The sequence below is a fragment of the Pholcus phalangioides genome, unplaced genomic scaffold (genome assembly GCF_987345545.1).
Source record: "Pholcus phalangioides strain wild (caught in Gottingen) unplaced genomic scaffold, Ppha-v1.0 ptg000009l_1, whole genome shotgun sequence".
Classification (NCBI taxonomy): Eukaryota; Metazoa; Arthropoda; class Arachnida; order Araneae; family Pholcidae; genus Pholcus; species Pholcus phalangioides.
Window position 1 is genome coordinate 42,223,535 of NW_028301602.1, and position 22,058 is coordinate 42,245,592.

Sequence of the window (22,058 nt, forward strand, 5' to 3'; positions counted from 1 at the left end):
CAAAAAACCAACTTCAACAGACCACCACTGCGGCGACGGTAGGACTCTTAATCCGGGTCCCTGAGATTAGAGGCTGCCATCATGATCACAGCGGCTATAACCGAAAGCGTTCCAGTCTGCAAATTCAAATTTGCGAGCCATGTAGAAGTTCCGCTATTGCTTTCCCCCTCCCTCCAACAGCCTATGTGACTAACCTCACGTCATCGTCAGTGGCATGCGAGCCTTTGCTTGCAACAGATCGCGATGTAGTTGTTGCACAATTCGCAACAGCAACTGAATGTAAATGTACTATCCTCAGTGTTTTCGATAAAACTTGAAATAATAGACGAGTTGATGAATGTTGCTGTTTGTTTCATATTGCTCCTATGACACTGGTACAATTTTTTTCTGTGAATGATCGGTTACCTGAGAAATCATTTATTCGAACATCCCCAATGGTTTCGGATAATCAATGCTCTGCTGTAATTACGCTCCAATGGCATTAACATGAATCATAGATGATTTGTTAATTTTCTGGAAAATTAATTAAGCCTATCATGATAACATGTTTGCTAGCTATCACTGGCTAAAATACTCTTTCAGTAACACATTCAGCATTCACACTTGTAAGTAAAAATCCCACTTATGAGCAGAAACCAATGAGAGGGAAAAAGCTTAATAAATGCACAAAAATTTGGATGCTATGAGGAAGTTTATTATTACAACTATGAAGCCAACATTTATCATGTAAGGAAAGTTGTCTTTATTTTGAATAGAATAGAATATGCTGCATTTTACCTTGTTGGTTGGTTTTTATAAGAACTGATTAGCATTTTAGAATATAAGCTCCAACAACATATGATGAGGGGGAGGAATCAAGAAAATAGGTACTCACCATTTCATTGAATCCCACCATACTAGAAACAACAGATTCTCTTAATGTTGGAATCAAGGAGATTGCAATGGTCTTTATATCACAAGAGGGGAATGGCTCCATATATACCTGAGGTAAATGAAATATCAAAGTTATATGTAATTTTTAATTCATTACATGTGTGAGTACATATAATAAATGTACAGGCATAACATTATAGCACTGCTTCAGTTTCATGGTAAGACTTGAAATACATGGAAACCGTCTCCACAAGTAACTTAGATAGTAAAAATACCATCTTGACAAGTAACATTACAGTACAAATACTATCTTGGCAAGTCACTTCACAGTAAAAATACTATCTTGGCAAGTAACTTCACAGTAAAAATACTATCTGGACCAGTAACCTATACAGTTGGTTTAATACGACATCACAGCTAGAACACGTTTCTAAAACCATCTGTAATTATTTCACAAGAGCTGAATTGTTTTACTTTTCTGAAAATTATGAAGTTCATGTAAAAAACTTTTTTTTCAGAGTAACAATGGTTAGCGAAAACAAGAGACAGTGGAGGAACTAGCCATTCCTGAGCTCTGTGCAAGAATTTGCATTTAGGCTCCCTTCTGACCCCAGAGAATGGACCATTCTGCCACCATTCATAATCTTGTCCAAATTATCCAAGTTCCACAATATATACTATTTTGGTTCTTTTAATAAAATTTCATGAATTATTTGAATGACTAAAAACTTTCATACCTGAGTAAATCTATTAAGAAACGACATTGGCAGACCTTTCCGAGAGCCTCCTTGTTTGAAAGGATTCTGACAGCCAAAGATCCTACTGCTTGTATCATTAATTTTAAAAGTTTTTCCCAATTCTGAAACAAAAATTTCTCCTCTATGATCAAGGCATGCATTGAGACCTTCAAGTACTTGCTGAGATGCCAAATTAAGCTGAAAATAATAAAGAAATATTGTTAAGTATCATCAGCTACCTCACAGCAGAATGGAGAAATGCAATGGATAATGTTATTTTTTATCATATCTTTCAATGATTATTATGTTCAAAAATTAAGTTCTTTTGAACAGGGTTGGCAGGTTGATGACATAATAGTTTTAGAACCGTGGTCAAAACTTTCATGTCAAAAACCCAGGGCTCAGCACGGATCATGGCCTCAAAACTAGTGAAAATAGTGACCAAAATATTTAAAAAAGTGACCAAATAGTGACCAAAATGTTTAAAAAGTGACCCAATAGTGACCAAAATAATTTTAGAAAGAGACCAAATGGACAATGAATTTTGATTATTACCAAATTGAATGAATTGAAATTGAATTTAGTTTTCACTAAACTTTGTATTTCAATGGAGCTCATCGAAATTGCTTTTTTTACGTATAGTAGTGTGAAATAAATCAAACTCGAATGCATTCTGCTAACCAGAAAAGTTTTGAATAACTTATCAAATTTATCAACAACTATGTGTGAGAGAGTAACATTACATCCTTTCTAAGTAACAGTAGTAATGCCTTTCCCCCCCCCCATAGGGGCCGTTCAAGTATTACGTCATCATAGATGGGGGGGGAGGGGGGTTTCCGATTTGCTGACTTTTGATGACAAGGGGGGAGGCTGAATAACGCTTACGTCATCAACCACCCTTTATGAAAATATGAGTTAGGATTCGGGGGGGGGGGGGCAGAGCTGATGACGAAATTTTGCTGACAAGGGGGGGGGGTGGTCAAAAATGGCTAAAAATTTGCTTATATAATACTTGAATGGCCCATATTGCTATCCACAACCCATCTTAAAATCAATTTAAGCAGGAAAAACTTCAAAACGGGAAAAAATTTTCACATTTAAAGAAGGAAAAAAAAATGAAATAACACAAAATTTGATGAGAGAATTTGTCCCATCTACATTCTAGTGAATTTTTCATTATGTTATGCTATGAATGACAGTATACAAAATGTACTCAAACTTTTTTTAACTAGTATAAATTGATTTACATAATTAGGTTTGTATAATATCTTCCAACAAATTAAGAAATTTACTATAATGATTGATTTAAAAAAAAACTAAAATTACATTTTTAACAATATTATTTTAAATTATTAAATTAAAATATTACTTAAACTACTGAATTAAATAAATTATTTAAATTATTAAATTAACTAAATTATTTTAATTGTTAGGGGCCGTTCAAGTATTACGTCATCATCGATGGAGGGGGGGGTTTATGACTTGCTGACTTTTGATGACAAGGGGGGAGGGGGGGTTTCGATAATGCTTACGTCATCAACTACCCTTCATGAAAATATGAGTTAGGATTCAGAGGGGCAGAGCTGATGACGAAATTTTGCTGACAAGGGGGGAGGGAGGGGGTCAAAAATGGCTAAAAATTTGCTTACGTAATACTTGAACGGCCCCTTATACGTTGAGGGAGGGCAATCCATCCTCCCCCCCCCCCCCAACGTCAATGGCAGAGCCTACTGATGTATACATGATGTATATCAATTGTCATCTGCCGCACCTCTAAGACCTTCAAGTCTATCTGCACCTATGGCTGGACTGGGAAGGGTGCGTGGGTCTACTCTTTTACAGGCGGAGGAGGTTCCAAAATAATACTGCCCTTGGGTGAGGGAGAAAACAAATCAGTTTTGAAATTGTTTGGTTTTTGAGAGAAAAATTTGTAAATATATATTTTCCTTTTTTTTTACACACAACATACACCCCTGCAAAAACAACATTTACTACTTTACCCAGAAACAATATAATTTTGCCCCCCCCCCCCGTAATTTTTAACAGAAAAAGACTCCGCGGTCTTCCCCGGTAAATTTCCCATGAACCTTGTAAGCACCAACGTGGCGACTTTTTTCCGCGCCAACCAATCGCCGTTTTTGCGGCGGTCAATTCAAGATGGCTGACAAAGGGAACATAAAATTACAAAAAAATATATAATTTATAACATGAATCAACCAAATATGCGGCAATATGCGAAAATCGATAGAAATATATCGGGAAATACGGAAAATTAGGATAAAATTAACACAAAAATCGAATCAACGACATACGAGGTTTATAAATGCGGTTGATAGGTAGCCCTGACAGCAGCATCCATAAACTCTATTTTAGCGCGAATATAGTCGCCACGTTAGCTCGGACTCCTCCCGTAATTTTCAAAGAACAAAAACAGTGAATTCGCCCCCACCCGGGGCACTCGATTTACCATGGACGTAATACGATATTTTTTCTGGAGGGGAAATGTAATTTTACTGCCCCTTGACTGTGAAATTCGATAATTTTCAAAAGGAATTTATTTCCTTTTCTTAAATATACCATTCTATCAAAAATTCCATTCGAGGCATTGCCCCCCCCCCCCCAGTTTTGGATTTGATCACGGTATGTAGCAACCCGGGCCACAAGTACGTACGAAAATTTACTATCGCCCGGGGCCGGTATCCATTTTTAATAACGGAAAAAAGAGTAAACTCGGCACCCTTCCTCGTTCAACACCCGTGGAACCAGACCCCGCCCTCTCCTATTGCGGTCGTAACAGCGACTCGACACAAAAACGTTGTAATAACTTCCGAGGTCTGAAAAGGGGATTTTTTTACACAACACCGAGAATGGAGCGCAATATGTCGATATTAAGTCAACAATCAGCATCGTGAAGATGCTCTAAATTAAGTTACGACCAGAAGCGGATAAAGGTCAGTTGATGACGGCCCGGGCTTAAAAAAAAATTAATATTACGCCCCTTAAATTAGGAAAAAAGTATAAAGTAGGGGCCAAAGGCGCGGTCGGTGTGCCCACCGTTAAATCCGCCTCTATGTACGGCTCGCATGCACGTTAACTGAGTTTTCATCAGCCTGATGACCAATTTTCATCTGATTTGGTTAAACTAAACGTTGAATCCGAAGGTTTTTAACAACTGGCTGTTGCGAAGATATATTTTGGAAAGAGAAAATTCAACCGGAAAGTGAAAGGACGTGGGTTCGATTCCCAGCAGGGGCAGCTGAAATTTTCTCTCTTTCCAAAATATATCTTCGCAACAGCCAGTTGTTAAAAACCTTCGTATGGTAGCAGAGAGTGACGTCCTCCTTCCATAAACGTTGAATTGCAGGATTCTGTGATCTTATCATAAATAGTTCTCCTTTCGATCATATCTGGGGCTACGGTTTCTTGCTGAGATTTAAATCCAGTTAGAAAAATAGTACGAATTTTATTTCTAGATAGATCGCGATTTTCAGTCGGATGATATTTTATTTTATTGTAAGTAAATTCAAAATACTTGCGAGCTGCTTTAACGTTGGCCAGCTACAAGAGTATTCTCCAAAGCGTACTAATAATACGCTTAATACGTATTAATAGTACGCATCTTTAATATGCGCGCTTTGGTATTCTCCCGCTGCGCGTAAGTTAGTTTCTGCACGGGCTCTCTTTATAAACTCGCTCAATGTAAATGAGCCTTTAAATCGTCATTTCAAATATTTAAAAAAATTAATGAAAGTAACGATAGAACAAACAACAAATGTAACTTGCTCGATGCTCCAAGAAAGGAATTCGGCCCTTAGGACTAAAACTTTTTAAAACAAATAAAATAAAGGATCAATTTTAAAATAAGATGAAAATGAAAGAACGAGTGGGGAAATAAGAAAGAATGGTAGTAGAGGAGGGGAAAAAATTCTTTGTTGTAAATACGCCTTTTACGCTATTTTTTTCCGACCGGCTTTTCCATAAAATGACGACTCTTAACTATAAGGAGCTTTCTTTCCAAGCGCCTTGAAATCAAGTTATGCTGACGTCACACGGTATGCTCCCGGGAAGATAAAGACGCCTTCATATATATATAGGGGTTCCTTGTACGATCGTAGTTCAATGAAGGGAGGGAGAAAATTAGCGACCTTGAACCGGTAAAGTTCCTCCTTGAAGAAAAGAAAAACACTGACAGCCGAAAAGCGCGCGAGACCGAGGTTTTTTTGCTAAAAAAAGTGGAAAAAGTGACCTGGGCCCGAAAATAGGTAATAAAAGTGACCAACTTCTAAAAAAGTGACTTTTAGGGGAAAAAGTGACCCGTGCCGAGCCCTGAAAACCTCATTGATTGCATGTAACACTTAAAATGACAATATTGTACTAATAATAAATACAGTAGACTCTCATTAATCTGGTACATATCAGAACAAGGGTGTGCCCGAACATCGAAATTGCTAAATTAGTGAAAGTTTAATTGAAAAAGCCAATTTAAGCAACAAACTTCAGCATACACATGCTTTCTTTTTCTATGATTTAAGAAAACCTGCCTAATAACACTGGATCACTGGATGTGCCAGACTATCTGCTGCACCTAAAACAATTGCTAATTTGTAACTCTCTACAGAATTATTTTAAGCAATGTACCAAATTCTGTGTTATTCATAAAAATAATATCCATAACTATTATGATTTCAAGTATCTTGGACTAGAATCAAGGTGAAATGCAAATTAAACTCTTACTTCATCCAATATTATCCAGCTGCCTGATTTTATGGCTTGCAGTAAAGGACCATCCCGCCATGCAAACTGACCTCCTTCACCTTTTTCAACTGGCAAATCTGCTCCAAATAGGTCACTTATGTCCTGAAGAGAGACACAAAACAAAATAAAATTCAAACAGTTTCAGAAATGAATATCATACCAATCAGAACAAAAAAAATAGCAAATAAAATCTATCTCAACATTTTAGTTAGTTCTATGATGAAGTGGTTGTTAAAAAAAAATGATTCTGTATGTTTTGTAACAAATGTTTAAAATGTTAATTTTTCTAACACTCTGTAATGTAACAAAAATAAAATTGATACATAAATAATACAACTGCTTGTAAAATATGAATGACGTATCCAAGGTCTGCACATTATTTGACTCTAAGCTCAACAGTTCGCCAGTAAAATGAGGCCAAAGGACTTCATTATCCTCTATTTTTCAACAGCTAGGCTATTCATGCATTTCTACTCCATTAACGAATTACTTTCAAAAAAAGCTGAACAACGTACTTACCGTCTGCTCTGAAAGATTTATGCGCACTAATGGATATCCAGATGCCTTAGCCAGTGCAGTTACAAGACTGGTTTTACCAACTCCAGGACTACCTTCAAGAAGAATAGGTTTTTTCAGCACCATAGCACGCATAATCCTAACAGCATTAGACCTGGTTGTTGGAACATCAAGAGCATAGAAACTTGACACATCAAACTCTCCCTCTGGCCCTTGAGAAAAAAAAGAAAATTTCTTTACTTAATTAAAACTAATAAAGGGATTAAATAATTAATCAATCAATAAAATATCAACAATTACGAAAATGAAACTACGGAATCATCAATATTATCAAAAGCATACAAGTGTGTCAAAGAAATTTCACCCAAATTTAATGAGCAAAAAAAATCAGCCAATGAAAAAATCTTTTCTGAATAAAGAAAATAATAATAGTGGCATATAGATCCTATTTTTCTTAAGAGAAAATAGCTAATGCTCTCACAAGATGCAACTATTATAGCCCTGTTACCCGCAAAATTGATGCGAAGTTCTAACTCCAGCATCATCAAGACGCGCCCAAGTGGAGGGGTAGTAAAACTCTTGTCTATCACCATGAAGGTTGCCATCAGGTCCGTGAGGTTCAGCTCTGGCGAAGTACATAGATAACAAGTTCTTTCCCCTACTGAGTCTGAGGCATCCAACAATATATGGCGCCTACATTTCCAACTCCTTCAGTAATAAATTGCTGTATAGTGATATGACCAGAGTTGATGTGTGGTAAAGTAGCCACAAGAGACAAAAGTCTAACTTAATATGTGAATATGCATCACACCATGCCTAATTGGTGGAGCTTTGAGCTAATAACCTTTCCATGTGGAATGCATGGGCTGAATGAATCCAGAGATGAACATATACATGATGGGAAAATATTCATCTATACATCAAGCATAAATGGTGAGAAATTTGAAAGATGTTATTCAACTAAAATTTGACAATTATATCAAAAATCAAATGTATCACTCACTTAGCTTTCTCAACTCAGCTAGAAATTTTGATTTGCAGATAGTTCACTATTTTTGAACTGTGACTACAGATTTAATTAGCAATATCATTATAATTCATTTTGTAAACATCTTGAAACAATTTTCAAGGACAGTGATTTGCAAACAATTTTAGGAGCTTAGTTTTCCCATTACTGTTCTAGGACATGTCTGCAGTAAAAGTTTTCAATTGGATTTCACTTATAAACAATATTACCATTATTTTATTATTTGATCAGATAAAGTTTGAAATTATCAAATTTCATAAAACAGTTTACTGAAACAGAAACAAGACATACCTAATGGGATTTCAAATGGCCCAAGGCTAAAATGATCTATTTTTCCATTCTCTTCTTGTTCAAATGAATACACATAATTCTTCCAATGACTCATTAGTTGTTTTCGAATACCACTATATTTTTTGTAGGTTGAGGTCTCAACTAACTGGAGAAGTTTACTGTAGCATAGTTTTCTTTCTTTCTCAACTTCCTTATGATTACTTCCGAACGAACGACCTTTAAATTGAAAAAAAAAAATTAAAAGTGAAATGCAAAGAAAACCCAAATAAAAAAAAAATAAGTTGTCTCTAATCAAGAAAAAAATGTATCAAAACTTCTATGCAGCTGAAACTTATCGCTGCCAAACAAAATACTGTCTTCCACTTACATGTAACCAAATTTTAACTTTGACTATAATTTTTTTAGTATTAATATGACACTGAAAATCATAAATGAGGCAAAATTGTTATTTGAAGTTTTTAAACAAAAAGCATTCATCACAATAAGTTTCTGGGTGACTTTTGTACCAATAACAACAGTTAATTAGAGGCAGGTCTATAAGTAGGATTTTGTGTGCATGGAGGGGGGGGACACTATTTTGATGCCACCCCTTTAAAATTTGATTTTGTAATGGCATCATTGTTCCGACATAAAATTTGCTGCTGGAGCAGTTGCAACCTGAATTTCTTGCCAGAGGTTCCTAACCTTTTTAACAAGAGCCCCTTTTTACAAGTTATTGGCATTTTGCAGTTGTGTGACAGGGACAAAGGATATAGATATGATTATAAAGTAATGGGGAAAAATCTTACTAGAACCAAGACCATCTACAAATACTAAGCAAGCTCCATGAAGAAATGCTTCAGGGGCAGTCAAGACATTTTGTACTTCTGTTGATTTTGATGCAGTCACATTTATAAAGTCCAGCCACGTAAGCACATCTCTGATAGTGACAGTGACCCTTTATGTAAAAAAAAAAATTGCAAAACATACATTACAAAAAAGTATAAAAACTTGATAAGAAATTGTAAGCATTGAAAAATAAAATATAAAAAGTCTATCTAAAATGCTTCTGAGCATCCTGAAGTCAAACATATTGGTACAAATTTCAAAACAAAATTGTTTGAAACAAGAATTTCAGCATTTCAAGTCCCTCTCCCCTTCCCCATCATCTCAACAATAATGGTACTTCCTACACTAAAAAGTCATTAATGAAATAAATCTTATAAGAATATAGAATATGTTTTTGAAACAGTTATGCACAAAAAACCAATATTTGAAAATTTTTTAATGCATAATTGTAAAACTCCAGCCTACATAACAATCTTGGCATGCACAGATTGTCGTAAAAATCTAAGTTCCATGTTCTGAGCAGTCTACAGCCTCAACTAACCAGAAGATACAAAACTCAGAAAATGTCTTGATAAAGGATAGGGGAAAAAATGAAAAAAAAAATCGTCTAGAACTGTTTGATCATGAAATTTAATAAGTAATAGGATTCAAATATGAAGAAATAGTTTAAAAATAATCGCACACACTTTTGTTCACATAAAAATTTACAAGTGCCACTCAGTTTTTACCATTGCTCACATCTACGGTTGAAAGATGCCCTATACATATATATGGAATTGTCCCATCTGATAGTTACATTTAATGCCTTGGCATGCTATTAGTGATAAGCAAGTTGCAGGTCTTCCACCTTATATGCATATAGTGAAACCTGTATGAAAGGGTGGTCCACATACACCCCCCCTCTCTCCCCCAAAATAACTTTAAAAACGATAGAATATTTGCTTTAGCAGAATCATTAAATACAATCTACTACATTTGTATTTATTTGGCAATATATCAACGATTTCCTACTTAATGTAAATCAATTACATCAATTTTGCTGATTGGATTTGATAAAAAATTTGGGAAAGTAGGACCAAACCAAGAAAGGAGGACATTTTACCAAAAAGGAAATTGATGTCATTGATGAAAATGCTCATCAATACATTTTCTGCCTTTTAAAATAATGATAATTCCTGTATAAAGATATTTTCTGTTTGTTCACAAAGTATTTATCATTAATTGAACATTTTTGAAGTGAAACTTATATAGGGACCTAAGTGAAAAGAAATGAACACAAAAAGTGAATTACTTTCTTTTTCTTCGAAACCCATTCTATAGAATAACTGATCTGATGAATCCAAGAAGCAGATGGGTTGTGTGGTGGGGAGGATTTCAATAGACATTCGATCATGTAAAAAAATAAGAGGGGGTGGTTTAGATGGTTTGTATCAAAGACAATGACAATTTATCCACCCCCTCATGACACTGCAACCCCTGGCCCCACAAGAGCATATTTTGCTCATTGATCATTTTTGTGGCACCACAGTCATCTTCTGCACATGAGGGCTAATTAAACTGGACCTACAATTTATTGCCAATTCCGAGCAGCAGCCTTTTTTATATTCACCGAGAGGTTGTTGTGCTAACCCCCTCAATGTGGGATTCCCCGAAGCTGCAATCTTTTTCTGTGGTCATGTTGCTGTTTGTTTTACCTGTTCAGAAAAGTTTCTGACAAGGACAAACTGGGTATTGAACTCACAACATCTATAAACATTCTTTGGTACTTAAGGCGAGTATCTCATCAACTTGGGCTACCGGGCAAAAGTATATTTCACAGCGAATGCAAGTTTTGCGACATAACAGTGTTACTCCAGCTCTTACATTCAGAGCGCTTCACTTTTTTGTTACTCTTCACTAATGTACTATATTTCGGTTCAAATAAAAAGCCCCCCCCCTTTCCCCGATTAAGAGACAATCATGATTATCACCAAAAATTTTTAGTGAACAAATCCACGCGTGGGATTTACTACGGCATTCAATTAAATTTACTATTTCTAAAAATTCAATTTTAAATGATTAAAATTAAATTCAACTGAGGTGAATCTAGTTTGTGTCAAACCTAGAAATATCACTTCTAGCGTCAGATTCTCAGTCAGATTTTTTTTTTTATCGATCATATATGACTAACATACATATGCATACGTGCCAACTTTTGGAATCCAGATATTCTTCCGAGGGGGTACCCCCCCCCCTTCGATCATAGACTTAATTTTTTTAAAAATTAATTTTTTTGATCAAGACGAAGTTCCATTATTGCCCCCCCCCCCCCCCCAAGCAGAATGTAATTCCACGTCAGTCTTTTCATGCAAAATAGAGAAATCACATCTACGTACTGTTCGTAAAACATAAATATTTCCTTTCTTGGGTGCTATCATTGATTATCTTGGGTATATGAACTCTTAAAAGCTTTATATTTAGCTTAAAGTTTTATATTTTCTTTCTGAAGGCATATTTAATCGGAGAAAACAATTTAAAAACTTCAAAAAGCTGCAGATGAAGAAACTTGTATTTACCGCATGGCTGTTAATGGAATACAATAGCGATTATACAGGAATTTCAGCAACCAAAGTCATTCCTTGATAAATCATTGCCGATAAACACTACATAAGCAGTCACGTCTTTCCCAGTTGCTTAAACACGGTCACCAAGACTTTTTTTTACGGCTGCTCGATGGAAATGACCACAGCTGTCCTCTATGGGTGTTTTCCCTAACGTCCCACTGACGTCACGACAACGTGAAAGCTCGCGTAAAATCTGGAGAAATTCAAACTAATCTGGAGAGCAGGAAAGAAGGATGAAAAATCCAGAGTCTCGTGCCTAAATCCAAAGAGTTGGCAGGTCTGCATTTTTCAAAGATCATGAATTTTTTGCAACAGAGTAAATGTTGATTGGTGGGGTGGCCATATATCTCAACAAAAATAAGAGAAAAACTTACGTTCTTCCGAAGTTGGAAGTACGGAACCAGTTGAGGAAGTGCACCATGCCTGAAACAATCCAGCAGTGACCGCGATCACTTGTTCTTATGCAAGGTACTCTTTCACTTAGATTCTTTAATAGAATTTCAAACAGGTCTTTTGTTAATAAACTGCTATAGCACCAAATCTCAGTGAATCTATTTCTCAATGCAGGAGAAAGCTACAAAAAAAAAATCATTTGTATATGGTGAATATATTTTGCAAAATGTGTCCATGATAAGAGTTGTAGATAACCAAACAGATTTTGTAGTATATTTTTATTTAAAAAAAAAAACATTTCTAGAATGAAGGAATTCTGCTGAATATCAAAGAATTTAATAAACTCTGAGTATCCAAATACAATAGTCTAAAAAATGGTCAATGGGAGTCATGAAAGTTCAAGATTTCAGATAATCAGAGGCAGTGAAATACACCGAAGAGCCAAAAAAACTGGTGCACCTGCCTAATATCGTGTAGGGCTCCTGCGAGCCCGTAGAAGTGCCACAACACGACGTGGTATGGATCGACTAATGTCTGAAGTAGTGCTGGAGGTGATTGACACTATGAATCTTGCAGGGCTGTCATAAATCCGTAGGAGTAAGAGGGGGTGGAGATCTCTTCTGAACAGCACGTTGCAAGGCATCCCAGATATGTTCAATAATGTTCATGTCTGGGGATTTAGGAGGCCAGCGGAAGTGTCTAAAGTCAAAAGAGTGTTCCTGGAGCCACTTTGTAGAAATTCTGGGCGTGTGGGGTGTCGCATTGTCCTGCTGAAATTGTCCAAGTACGTCGGAATGCACAATGGACATGAATGGGTGCAGGTGATCAGACAGGATGCTTACGTACCTGTCACCTGTCAAAGTCTTATCTAGACATATCAGGGGCCCCAAAGCAGAATGTTTTGCATCATTCTGCAATGAGCCCTCGACTGACTGGAAATGTTCTGCTGTTCCCATAGTAGTGTTTTCTACATTTTTCTTAAAATTCTTCCCGATTGTTTTGTAATAGCACTGATTGTTCTGCGACGTACGTCGCAGACTTTGGCATATACTGCTTTGGGGATCAGGGGTCCCATATCACGCGAACTGCACACGCTCCATACCATCACAGAGCCTCCACCAGCTTGAACAGTCCCCTGTTGACATGTAGGATCCATGGATTCATGAGGTTGTCTCCATACCCGTACACGTCCATCAGCTCGAAGCAATTGGAACCGAGACTCGTCAGACCAGGCAACGTGTTTCCAGTCCTCAACAGTCCAATGTCTGTGTTGTCGGGCCCAGGCAAGGAGTAAAGCTTTGTGTCGTGCAGTCATCAAGGGTACACGAGTGAGCCTTCGGCTCCAAAAGCCCATATCAATGATGTTTCATTGAATGGTTCGCACGCTGACACTTGTTGATGGCCCAGCATTGAAATCTGCAGCAATTTGCGGAAGGGTTGCACGTCTGTCATGTTTAATGATTCTCGTCAGTCGTCGTTGGTCCCGTTCTTGCATGATCTTTTTAAGGCTGCAGCGATGTCGTAGATTTAATTTTTTACCGGATTCCCGATATTCACGGTACACTCGTGAAATGGTTGTACGTGACAATCCAAATTTCATCGCTACCTCGCAGATGCTATGTCCCATCTCTCGTGTGCCGACTATAACACCACATTCAAACTCACTTAAATCTCTATAACCTGCCATTGTAGCAGCAGTAACCGATCTAACAACTATGCCAGACACTTGTTGTGTTATATAGGCGTTGCCGACCGCAGCGCTATACTCTGATTGGTTCCATATCTCTTTATTTGCATATCATGCCTGTACCAGTTTTTTTAGCTCTTCAGTTTATGTTTCACTCTCCTCTCAAGATCATATTTTATATCTTCTATTTTAGCAAAAATACTTTTTATTTATATGTATACTATTCTCAATATTTCCATAATTTTAGCCATTTAATTTTTATATAAATTCAAATCATTTGGGGCCATCCGGCCCACTGCAAAAACCTCGTCAATATAGATCTTGAATCCACTGTTCGTAGCCCCTGCATTTTTCAAAACAAAATTATTGCAACCACATTTTTATGTATTTGTATAAATATACAGTGAAACATCCATAAAGCCATGCTGTATTCAGTTGATAATCTCATAGAAAACAATGCAGCTTTTTGATTCAAATTTCTCATAGCAAAATAAATCCTTTATAACAGGTTTCTTTTTAATGAACTCTTAAAATCATGTTATGTATAGATTGTGTAACAGGCAAGCTGTTAACAAGGATGTACAGCAATACTTTTATTCACAAGACACGTGGGATTTAAGTTGTATCGAGAGACAAAGACATCCTCGAGGAGTTCGATTTTAACCTTCACGACGAAGGGTTGTGTGTTTCGCAGGTTAATGCAAAATAAAGGAATGCTTCATGTTCGTCGCTTCGTATACACCTCACGAATCGTCACATTGGCGCCTAACGTTTTAAAATAGACGTGTGAGTGTTTTTTAGCTAAGCTGACATCCTAATCAGATACCAAGTGAGTGAGTGAAAATGGCCTATTTAGCGAAATATCGAAAAGACAAACTTCATCGCCTTGCCAAAGACATGGGCGAACCTACCGAACCCGAGATGAAAGTGATAGAGCTGAAAAAAATTATTACGTCCAGTAAAGAATACAACGAGGTCTTCGCAAAAGGAGTCTACAGACCCTCGTAGAAGAGAGAATTCGACAAGAAGAAGCAGAAGAAAGAATTCGACGAGAAGAAGCAGAAGTAAGAATTCGACGGGAAGAAGCCGAAGAGAGGAACCGGCGAGCAGAAATGCAGTTCGAACTTGAGAGACTGAGGATAGAAGCGGAGAAGTGCCAAGTTTCTGTTCGACCGGCTGTGACCAATCGAAACTTTCGAGTGTCAGTTCTGCGTTTTGAATCGTCAGATGACATTTCATTGTTTCTGGTCCTGGCAGTGGGAACTGCCTGTGCCGGCAGCGGTGCTACGCACTGTATCGCAAGTGATACTCTGCATTGTATTTTGAAAGGAAACTATCGAGACGCGTCTTGCAAACGGACAGCAATCAACGGTGAATGTGTTGACCACAACGATGTTGGTCAACATCCAATGGAAGCGACCAAGGACGAAATTTATAGTTCTTCCTGGAATCGTTGGAAGCAGAACTCATTTGTTGTAATACTCATCGTGTTGGATCTCAAGCGAAGGCAATGGTTCTTCGGGGAAAATACTCGGAAGCGATTCCACTTTGTGAACGAGTCTACGATTGAAACTGTTCAACATGTAGTAGAGCATGTTAACTTGAATTCTTGCCAACTACGACAAGTTGAAGGAGCACAACAGAAACAAGTGCTGAACAGGCCGTGGAAAAAACGTCTAGACGTCTCAGGAACCAAACAGGTCGCGTCCGTGACTATCCACGTCATGTTTCTGGCTAACCACGTCCTGCTGTCAATAGCAAAATCACACCGATCCGCAAGAAACTTTCATCACCAACCGATGCAAGGGAAACGAGTTACTCTGACAGACCGGCAAGTATTAAACTTACGTTTCCGCAGGAATGAACGAGTCGAACTTTCCGGTGCCAGGCGACGCAGTCTAGGATCACCAGGATATTATCACATGCTGCATCGTTGTAAAATGCCAAGCCAAACAATAACGTCTAGTAATAGCTTCCATGAGTCAAGAACCCAAACAAGTATAAGCAGTGCTAGAGAGGGGAACAATAAATGCAGGAGAAGTGGTTATAAATATTCTGATCAAAACCCTAAAGCCCGTCGATCAGATGGTCACAGCCATGCCCAAAGAAGTCGTGAAAACAGGCTGACTCTCATGCGAAGCCCCACAAGAGGTTCCGTGAATCAGAAGGTGGAACAATACGGAATGAACGCAAAGGTTATGTTGACAATGGTCCCAGGCAGAGTTTTCGAAGGAAGAACTGGTCGACAAAGTTCACGCCACAAAGAGATGGACCGTACTCTGTGCTAGCCCAGAGATCGCCTACGTCGTACATAGTCGCTGATCCGGCCAAATCGGGTGTCTCTGTCAGCGTATATCGTACTTCTGCTCTCACACAATGTGAGAAACCGGATGACATATCCGTAGTGCCATTACGAAAGAAGGGACAACCACTCAAAGTTGGAACTAACAAGAACACTGAACAACTTCCAACAACGCCTATTGCTGGTTCCTTGCCGGGACGTCCACGAAACCAGAGGGGGAGTATGTAACAGGCAAGCTGTTAACAAGGATGTACAGAAATACTTTTATTCACGAGACACGTGAGATTTAAGTTGTATCGAGAAACAAAGACATTCTCAAGGAGTTCGATTTTAACCTTCATGAAGAAGGGTTGTGTGTTTCGCAGGTTAATGCAAAATAAAGGAATGCTTCATGTTCGTAGCTTCGTATTCACCTCACCAATCGTCACAATTGTTATTTTGTTATAGTACAAAAAAATATTGGAATGGTCTGTGGCACAAGTTTGCGATCTAGTTTTCAAAAACTTAAATTTGTAATTTTGTATCAGTTCACTAACCTCTTTTTTTCCATAATCTCCACCTGGGTTCATTGTTGCCATAAAACTAAAACCTTCCTTAGCACAAACTAAGGGTTCAGTGTCATCTGCATCACCACTTTTTTCAGTAACTCTTATCATCTTCTCAGGCTCAAGTACACTATTCAAACGCTCCAACACAGAATCATCAGCAAGAGATACTTCATCAGCCAGAAAGTAACTTCCACTTTTCATAGCATTTATTAGAGGTCCATCAACCCACTCAAATAACTTTTGTGTTTTCTAAATGAAAAGTTAGATAAAAATAATATATATTTAAAAAATATATAATAAACATTACAAGTGAAACTTGTCTGAGACCGACATTACATGAGACGGAATCAAAATAAAGTCTATATTCAATGATGGATGCTTTTATTTGCACCTTTATAAAACCGAAATCAGTCTAAAATGGGATATTATTTCAATCTATTGGTGTTTCATTTCGTACAGGTTTCACTGTATATATAAAATTAGAACAATCCAGACACCAAAATTCGACATGAAATACTCAATTAGAAAGTGAAAACAAATAATGAATTTTAATAAAAGATTTAACTTAAAAAATAAAACCAGTTTTCTATACAGAGGGAAAAATTACACTATGTACTAGTCTAATAAAAAGATCATGCCATCATTTTAAAATTATATATTTTAATATCTATAATTGATATACATTACCTCTTCTGGTGACCTAACTGGCCTCAGGTTTCCTAGAAAATCTGCACTCTCCGAGTGCATGTGGCAATTCACTGAATACAATGGCTTCTTGTGCATATCTGCAAACATCTGACACACAGTAGTTTTTCCACACCTAAAATGAAAATTTTGTAAATTCTTAATAAACAGAAATTGATGCAACACTACTTTATTTAAAATTTTTTACTTTTGTTCAGTTCTATTTATCGATTGTTAGGAAATATAAAAAAAAAAAGTATATTGAAATAAATTAAAGAGACACAATCTTATCGTAAATAAGACATTTCCAACCCGCATCCCAGAACAGTTTAAAAAGAACTTTACAATGTATAAAAAAAATATTTTGTTACAATCTATAGAGACACGATTAGTTCAATGGCTCTCAAAAATATCGAAATCTGTTGGCAACAGCAGTTGATACCGGCTTCGGTTTAGAGCAAAGGCGTAATTGGAGGAGAACTGGCGGAGGGTTGGCAGGGAACATTCCAGAGGGATCCGCCCCTCCAGATAGTGGTGCCACAAACCTGGTACTATGAAATAGAAATTTGTGGAATATTCTTTTTCTTGAAGTTTCGACCAGAGCTATAGTGAGGCGATCACAAGAGGAGAGACTGGATAAGAAGTCAGTTGTTATTGAACTTTGCAAGAAAGTTGTTAGCTCTCCGATTAGGTTGGAAATAAGTGTAAATTGCTGTTCTGTAAATAAATCTGTGTTTGTCCATCAACCTGCTTCTTGTTTTGCAATCGCGAAGTCTTATGGAAATTGTCCAGAACAATATTTTAAAATTCTTTCGGATAGATTTCAAGTAAATTTTGCCAAAAAAAAAAAAGTCACCTTTTTTTTCAACTTAGGAAACTTACAAGTGGGAAACTTCAAAAGTCTCGTCAGCTCTCTTTTGTAATTCCACCCCCCCCCCCCCAGTTTTTTATTTCTCAATGGGGTCTCAAAAAAAAAGCGCTTTTCTTTTAAAGGTGTATTCACACACAAACAGTTATGACCCATGTGATTTCTTTCAACTGAAAGATGAATCTTTCAGTTGAAAGATGAGTCAACTGAAGTTACTTCAGTTCAAAAAACAATTCTTCCCTCTAAAGCTTATTATATCTCATTCATAGGCGTAGGTTCAGAATTCAATCCTTATGGTTGCGAAAAGACAAAACGGATCACTCAGAACAAGGACAGGTCGTAACTGTTTTAGGTGAATAGACCTTAATGCTAGCCAGAAAAAACATCCCTCCCCCACCACATATTCTCAATTTATATACAATAAATTTTAAAAAAAAGTTTGATTCTGTGGTAATTGGAACCAAAATCAAAAGAGCTTTCTTACCCAGTATTGCCAATAAGTAAAACCGGTTCTTTGAATTTTAATGCCTTTGCAACCAAAACTGCAGTTCTGCGCATGTTATAAGTCCATGTCACATGCTCAAATTCATTTTCACAATAACAATATGCAGCAATTTCAGACAGCACATCTTTTGTAGTTGGCCACACTTCATTCTCTAGACTCTCAAATGAGAATAGCGTGTCTGGATCAACTTTTTTTTGCAAATACTTCTGAATAGCATCCTTGATCAATTCTTCTTCTTCTTTTCTGCGAACTTTTCCAGCAAGCAATAAAAACCCTTGAAAAAATATTAAAAATTAATTTAAAACATTAAAAAAGATAACATTTATACATTTAATTAATTCTCCTTCACCTCAGAACTTCTCTTCCAACTAAAAAATCACTGCATATACCCCATATGGGGAGAGAAAGAAAGAATATAACTATTCTTTCCATTAAATCACAGAAAAAAAAAAATTCAAAATCATCAATGCTCTTAAACCAAAAAGAAAGAAAATTAAACTTTTTGTTATATCAGCTAGCCTAAGTCTCAAAATCTCTCTGCAAAGCCCCTTCCCACATCATATTCTTGTCAAAGTTAGAGCTCAAAAAATTGTTTATTGAAGATGGGTTTTGAAAATCTGAAGTTCTTGCACTCTTTCCAGGAAATGCTTTGCCTCTTTCAAGAGCTACATTTTAGAATTCCAATAACACAAGCATACTTAGTTTATCAGTTCAAAAAAAGGCACACCACAAACTACAAAACATATTTTTGAAGGATTAAATACATACACAGGGCTCCCACTCAAATTAGAAAAAGTAGGATTGGGGAAGTTCCCTCCCCCCCAAACATTGACTCAAGTCAAAGCAAAATGATGGAACTGACTTGGTTACAAAACAATTTTTTGTCATAACAATACACTAGCAACCACAGACAATTCCAGTTTGCCAACTCTCTTCGACAATGCCCAGCAAATTATGAAGACGTAAGTTTTTCAACAATGACGCTCCTTCGAGACTGCTTTCAAAAGCACAGTGCAAAATGTGTAAATTACAAGCTCCAATGTAAATAAGTCAAGGTGAACTGGATGGTTTTACTGTGTTGCCATCCCTTTTTTAAAGGGATTTGTTTATAAATTGTTTTTTTAAAAGTGAAGCACTTTCATTTTTAGCTCTTTACTGAGTGTTATAAACATTGTTTATGCCTCTGCATGCCATAAAAATACAGAAGACAACTGAATGCGATTGGTTCGCATCAGAATCACCAAACCTAGGACAGGCCTATGTATCCAACTGCTTTGTTAGGCAAATGCACCATGATTTTGAGTGAGTTACTGTCAAAGACCATGAAAAGTAAATATAAAATTATTTTTTCCATCCACAGACAGTTTTTAATGACTACTCTACTTGTTGAACCCTCAAACTAAACAAATCAAAAATTAATAAACCAAATGGGACACCCCCCTACCCCAAATAACCTTGAAAACTATAAAATTTCTGCTTTGGCAGGATCATTAATTGCAATTTACAACATCTGTACTTTATTTGGCAAATATATCGATAATTCCCTGCTTGATCAAAACCGATTACATGAATTTTGTAGATCGGATTTAGTAAAAAAAATAGAAAAAGTAGTACAAAAACTAGAAAGTAGGGCAAAACTGAGAAAGTAAAACAAAAGTATCACATTTTACCAAAAAGTAGGACAAGTGGTAGCCCTGCATACATGTTGCATAAGATATGTTACCAAAAACTAGCAATTTTAAAATTACTTATGACATGTAACACTCACCTCAAGGTGTTAAAGAATTCTTCAAGAATAAAGAAAAATTGTACCCATTGGTAAAAACAATTTAAAAAAAAAAATTAGACATAAAATAAGGGATTTAAAAATTGGAGAGAAAAAAATCGACAAAATAAAACTACAAACACTGCTACTTGAAACCAAGGGGGAAAAAGTTTCTTCAAATTTACCTTCGTCTGCAATATGCTGTAGCCAATCATGATAATCCTCACCAAGACCTTGAGCATATCTATAACGATCACCCCACCGAAAAAGATCTCTTAAAGTTATGAAACCTTGCTTTCCAGCAAATATACCACTTTCTTTCCTTCGAATCTGAAACGTAAAAACATATAAAAATCTGTGACATGTATGTGGATCAGTAAAATTTATAAAACCATGAAAAGAGTTGAGCAATATACTGATAGTTTAATATTAACAATAATAGTAATTAAAAATCAATCACTAACTAAAAACAATAATTATTCATTTACGCCAGAAACTGACAAAGTTGTGAACCGCTGAATGTGTTCCTTATTAAACAATGTATTATTCCTGCCACACTTCTAAGGAGATGTGTGAAAATCATGCCCATTTCACCAGTCATGAGATTTTGATCAATGATATAACAGTGGGAATTGATAAGGTACTCCTGATAAAATTAAATTGGTCAAAATTAATTGTGGAAAAAGTGATGTCACTGACATGTCATAAACATGCCAAATAAGCAAAATTTTAGAAAAAGATGTGTAAACGCTTCAAAGCACATTATTTTGCAACAAGTCCTAGACTGAAAAAATATTCCTCCATACACAGAATTTTCTTAAAATTATTGATATTTTATTTCCAACATGGTCCAGCAGTAGCACTTGCTGTTATGCACCATACGTCACAATTTCTGGCATATTCTGCTTTCAGGAATAAACCTTTCATTCACTAATCCTGTGGAATATGGCCTTTTCTGTAAGTCTTTTTTCTCTTCATTCTTCTGTATGACTTCAATATTTTTCTCCCACCATCTAGTGGCTTTTTTTCCCTTCAAAATAGTACTACCGTTTTCAAAAGTAGTACTTTAATTTCCTGTGAATAATTTGCAGGCTATCCAAGAAAAAAGTTTTTTTAATGCTCTGTGAGCAATAAAGATGCAGGTAATGCTAAGATAATTTTCTTAGTTCCAGAATGGGATAAAAAATTCCAATCCCAAAGCATAAATCGGCATAAAGAATCACCATGAAGAAAAAGTTTAAAAGAAAAGATTTGCAGAATTATTAACGAAGTATGCACACATATTTTTAATGTAAAATTAAATCTTTCATTTGCGTCACTAATTTTATCCATTTCATTTCATCAAACTATGATCAAGATTTTGGCAATGAAAATATAACAGGATATTTATTATGTACAATATTTTTTTACCTGCAGTTCTTTCATCACTGACACCATCTTTCGACAATAAGAAGATGGCAAGTGACATCGCTTGGCCAATATTATTTCTAGTTCCTTGGGTGGAATTTCACCAAAATGTAGTTCTATGAAGCGGTTCCTAAATGCTCTTGATAATATCTAAAAAATACAGAACGAATGGCTTTAATTATATTCATAAACTCTAAAAACATAAAAAATACAACTGATTTGTTTCATTTACAAATGAATGAATGAACTTGATAGCTAATTAGGCAAAA

The 22,058-nt window shown here is 36.3% G+C and overlaps 1 protein-coding gene across 1 annotated transcript in view; it reads right to left on the reverse strand.

The window, feature by feature from the left end:
• Positions 1-22,058, reverse strand: part of LOC149083093 (midasin) — a 376,364-nt gene that overhangs the window by 293,788 nt on the left and 60,518 nt on the right. Inside the window, exons 26-37 of the mRNA XM_089236227.1 lie at positions 21,793-21,939; positions 20,568-20,712; positions 18,597-18,891; positions 17,248-17,380; positions 16,549-16,809; positions 12,005-12,204; positions 8,988-9,136; positions 8,200-8,415; positions 6,885-7,093; positions 6,345-6,467; positions 1,611-1,808; positions 875-982 (exon numbers count right to left, since the gene is read on the reverse strand). Of these exons, the coding sequence (XP_089092353.1) occupies positions 875-982; positions 1,611-1,808; positions 6,345-6,467; positions 6,885-7,093; positions 8,200-8,415; positions 8,988-9,136; positions 12,005-12,204; positions 16,549-16,809; positions 17,248-17,380; positions 18,597-18,891; positions 20,568-20,712; positions 21,793-21,939 (2,184 nt within the window). The remainder of the gene's footprint in view (positions 1-874; positions 983-1,610; positions 1,809-6,344; positions 6,468-6,884; positions 7,094-8,199; positions 8,416-8,987; positions 9,137-12,004; positions 12,205-16,548; positions 16,810-17,247; positions 17,381-18,596; positions 18,892-20,567; positions 20,713-21,792; positions 21,940-22,058) is intronic.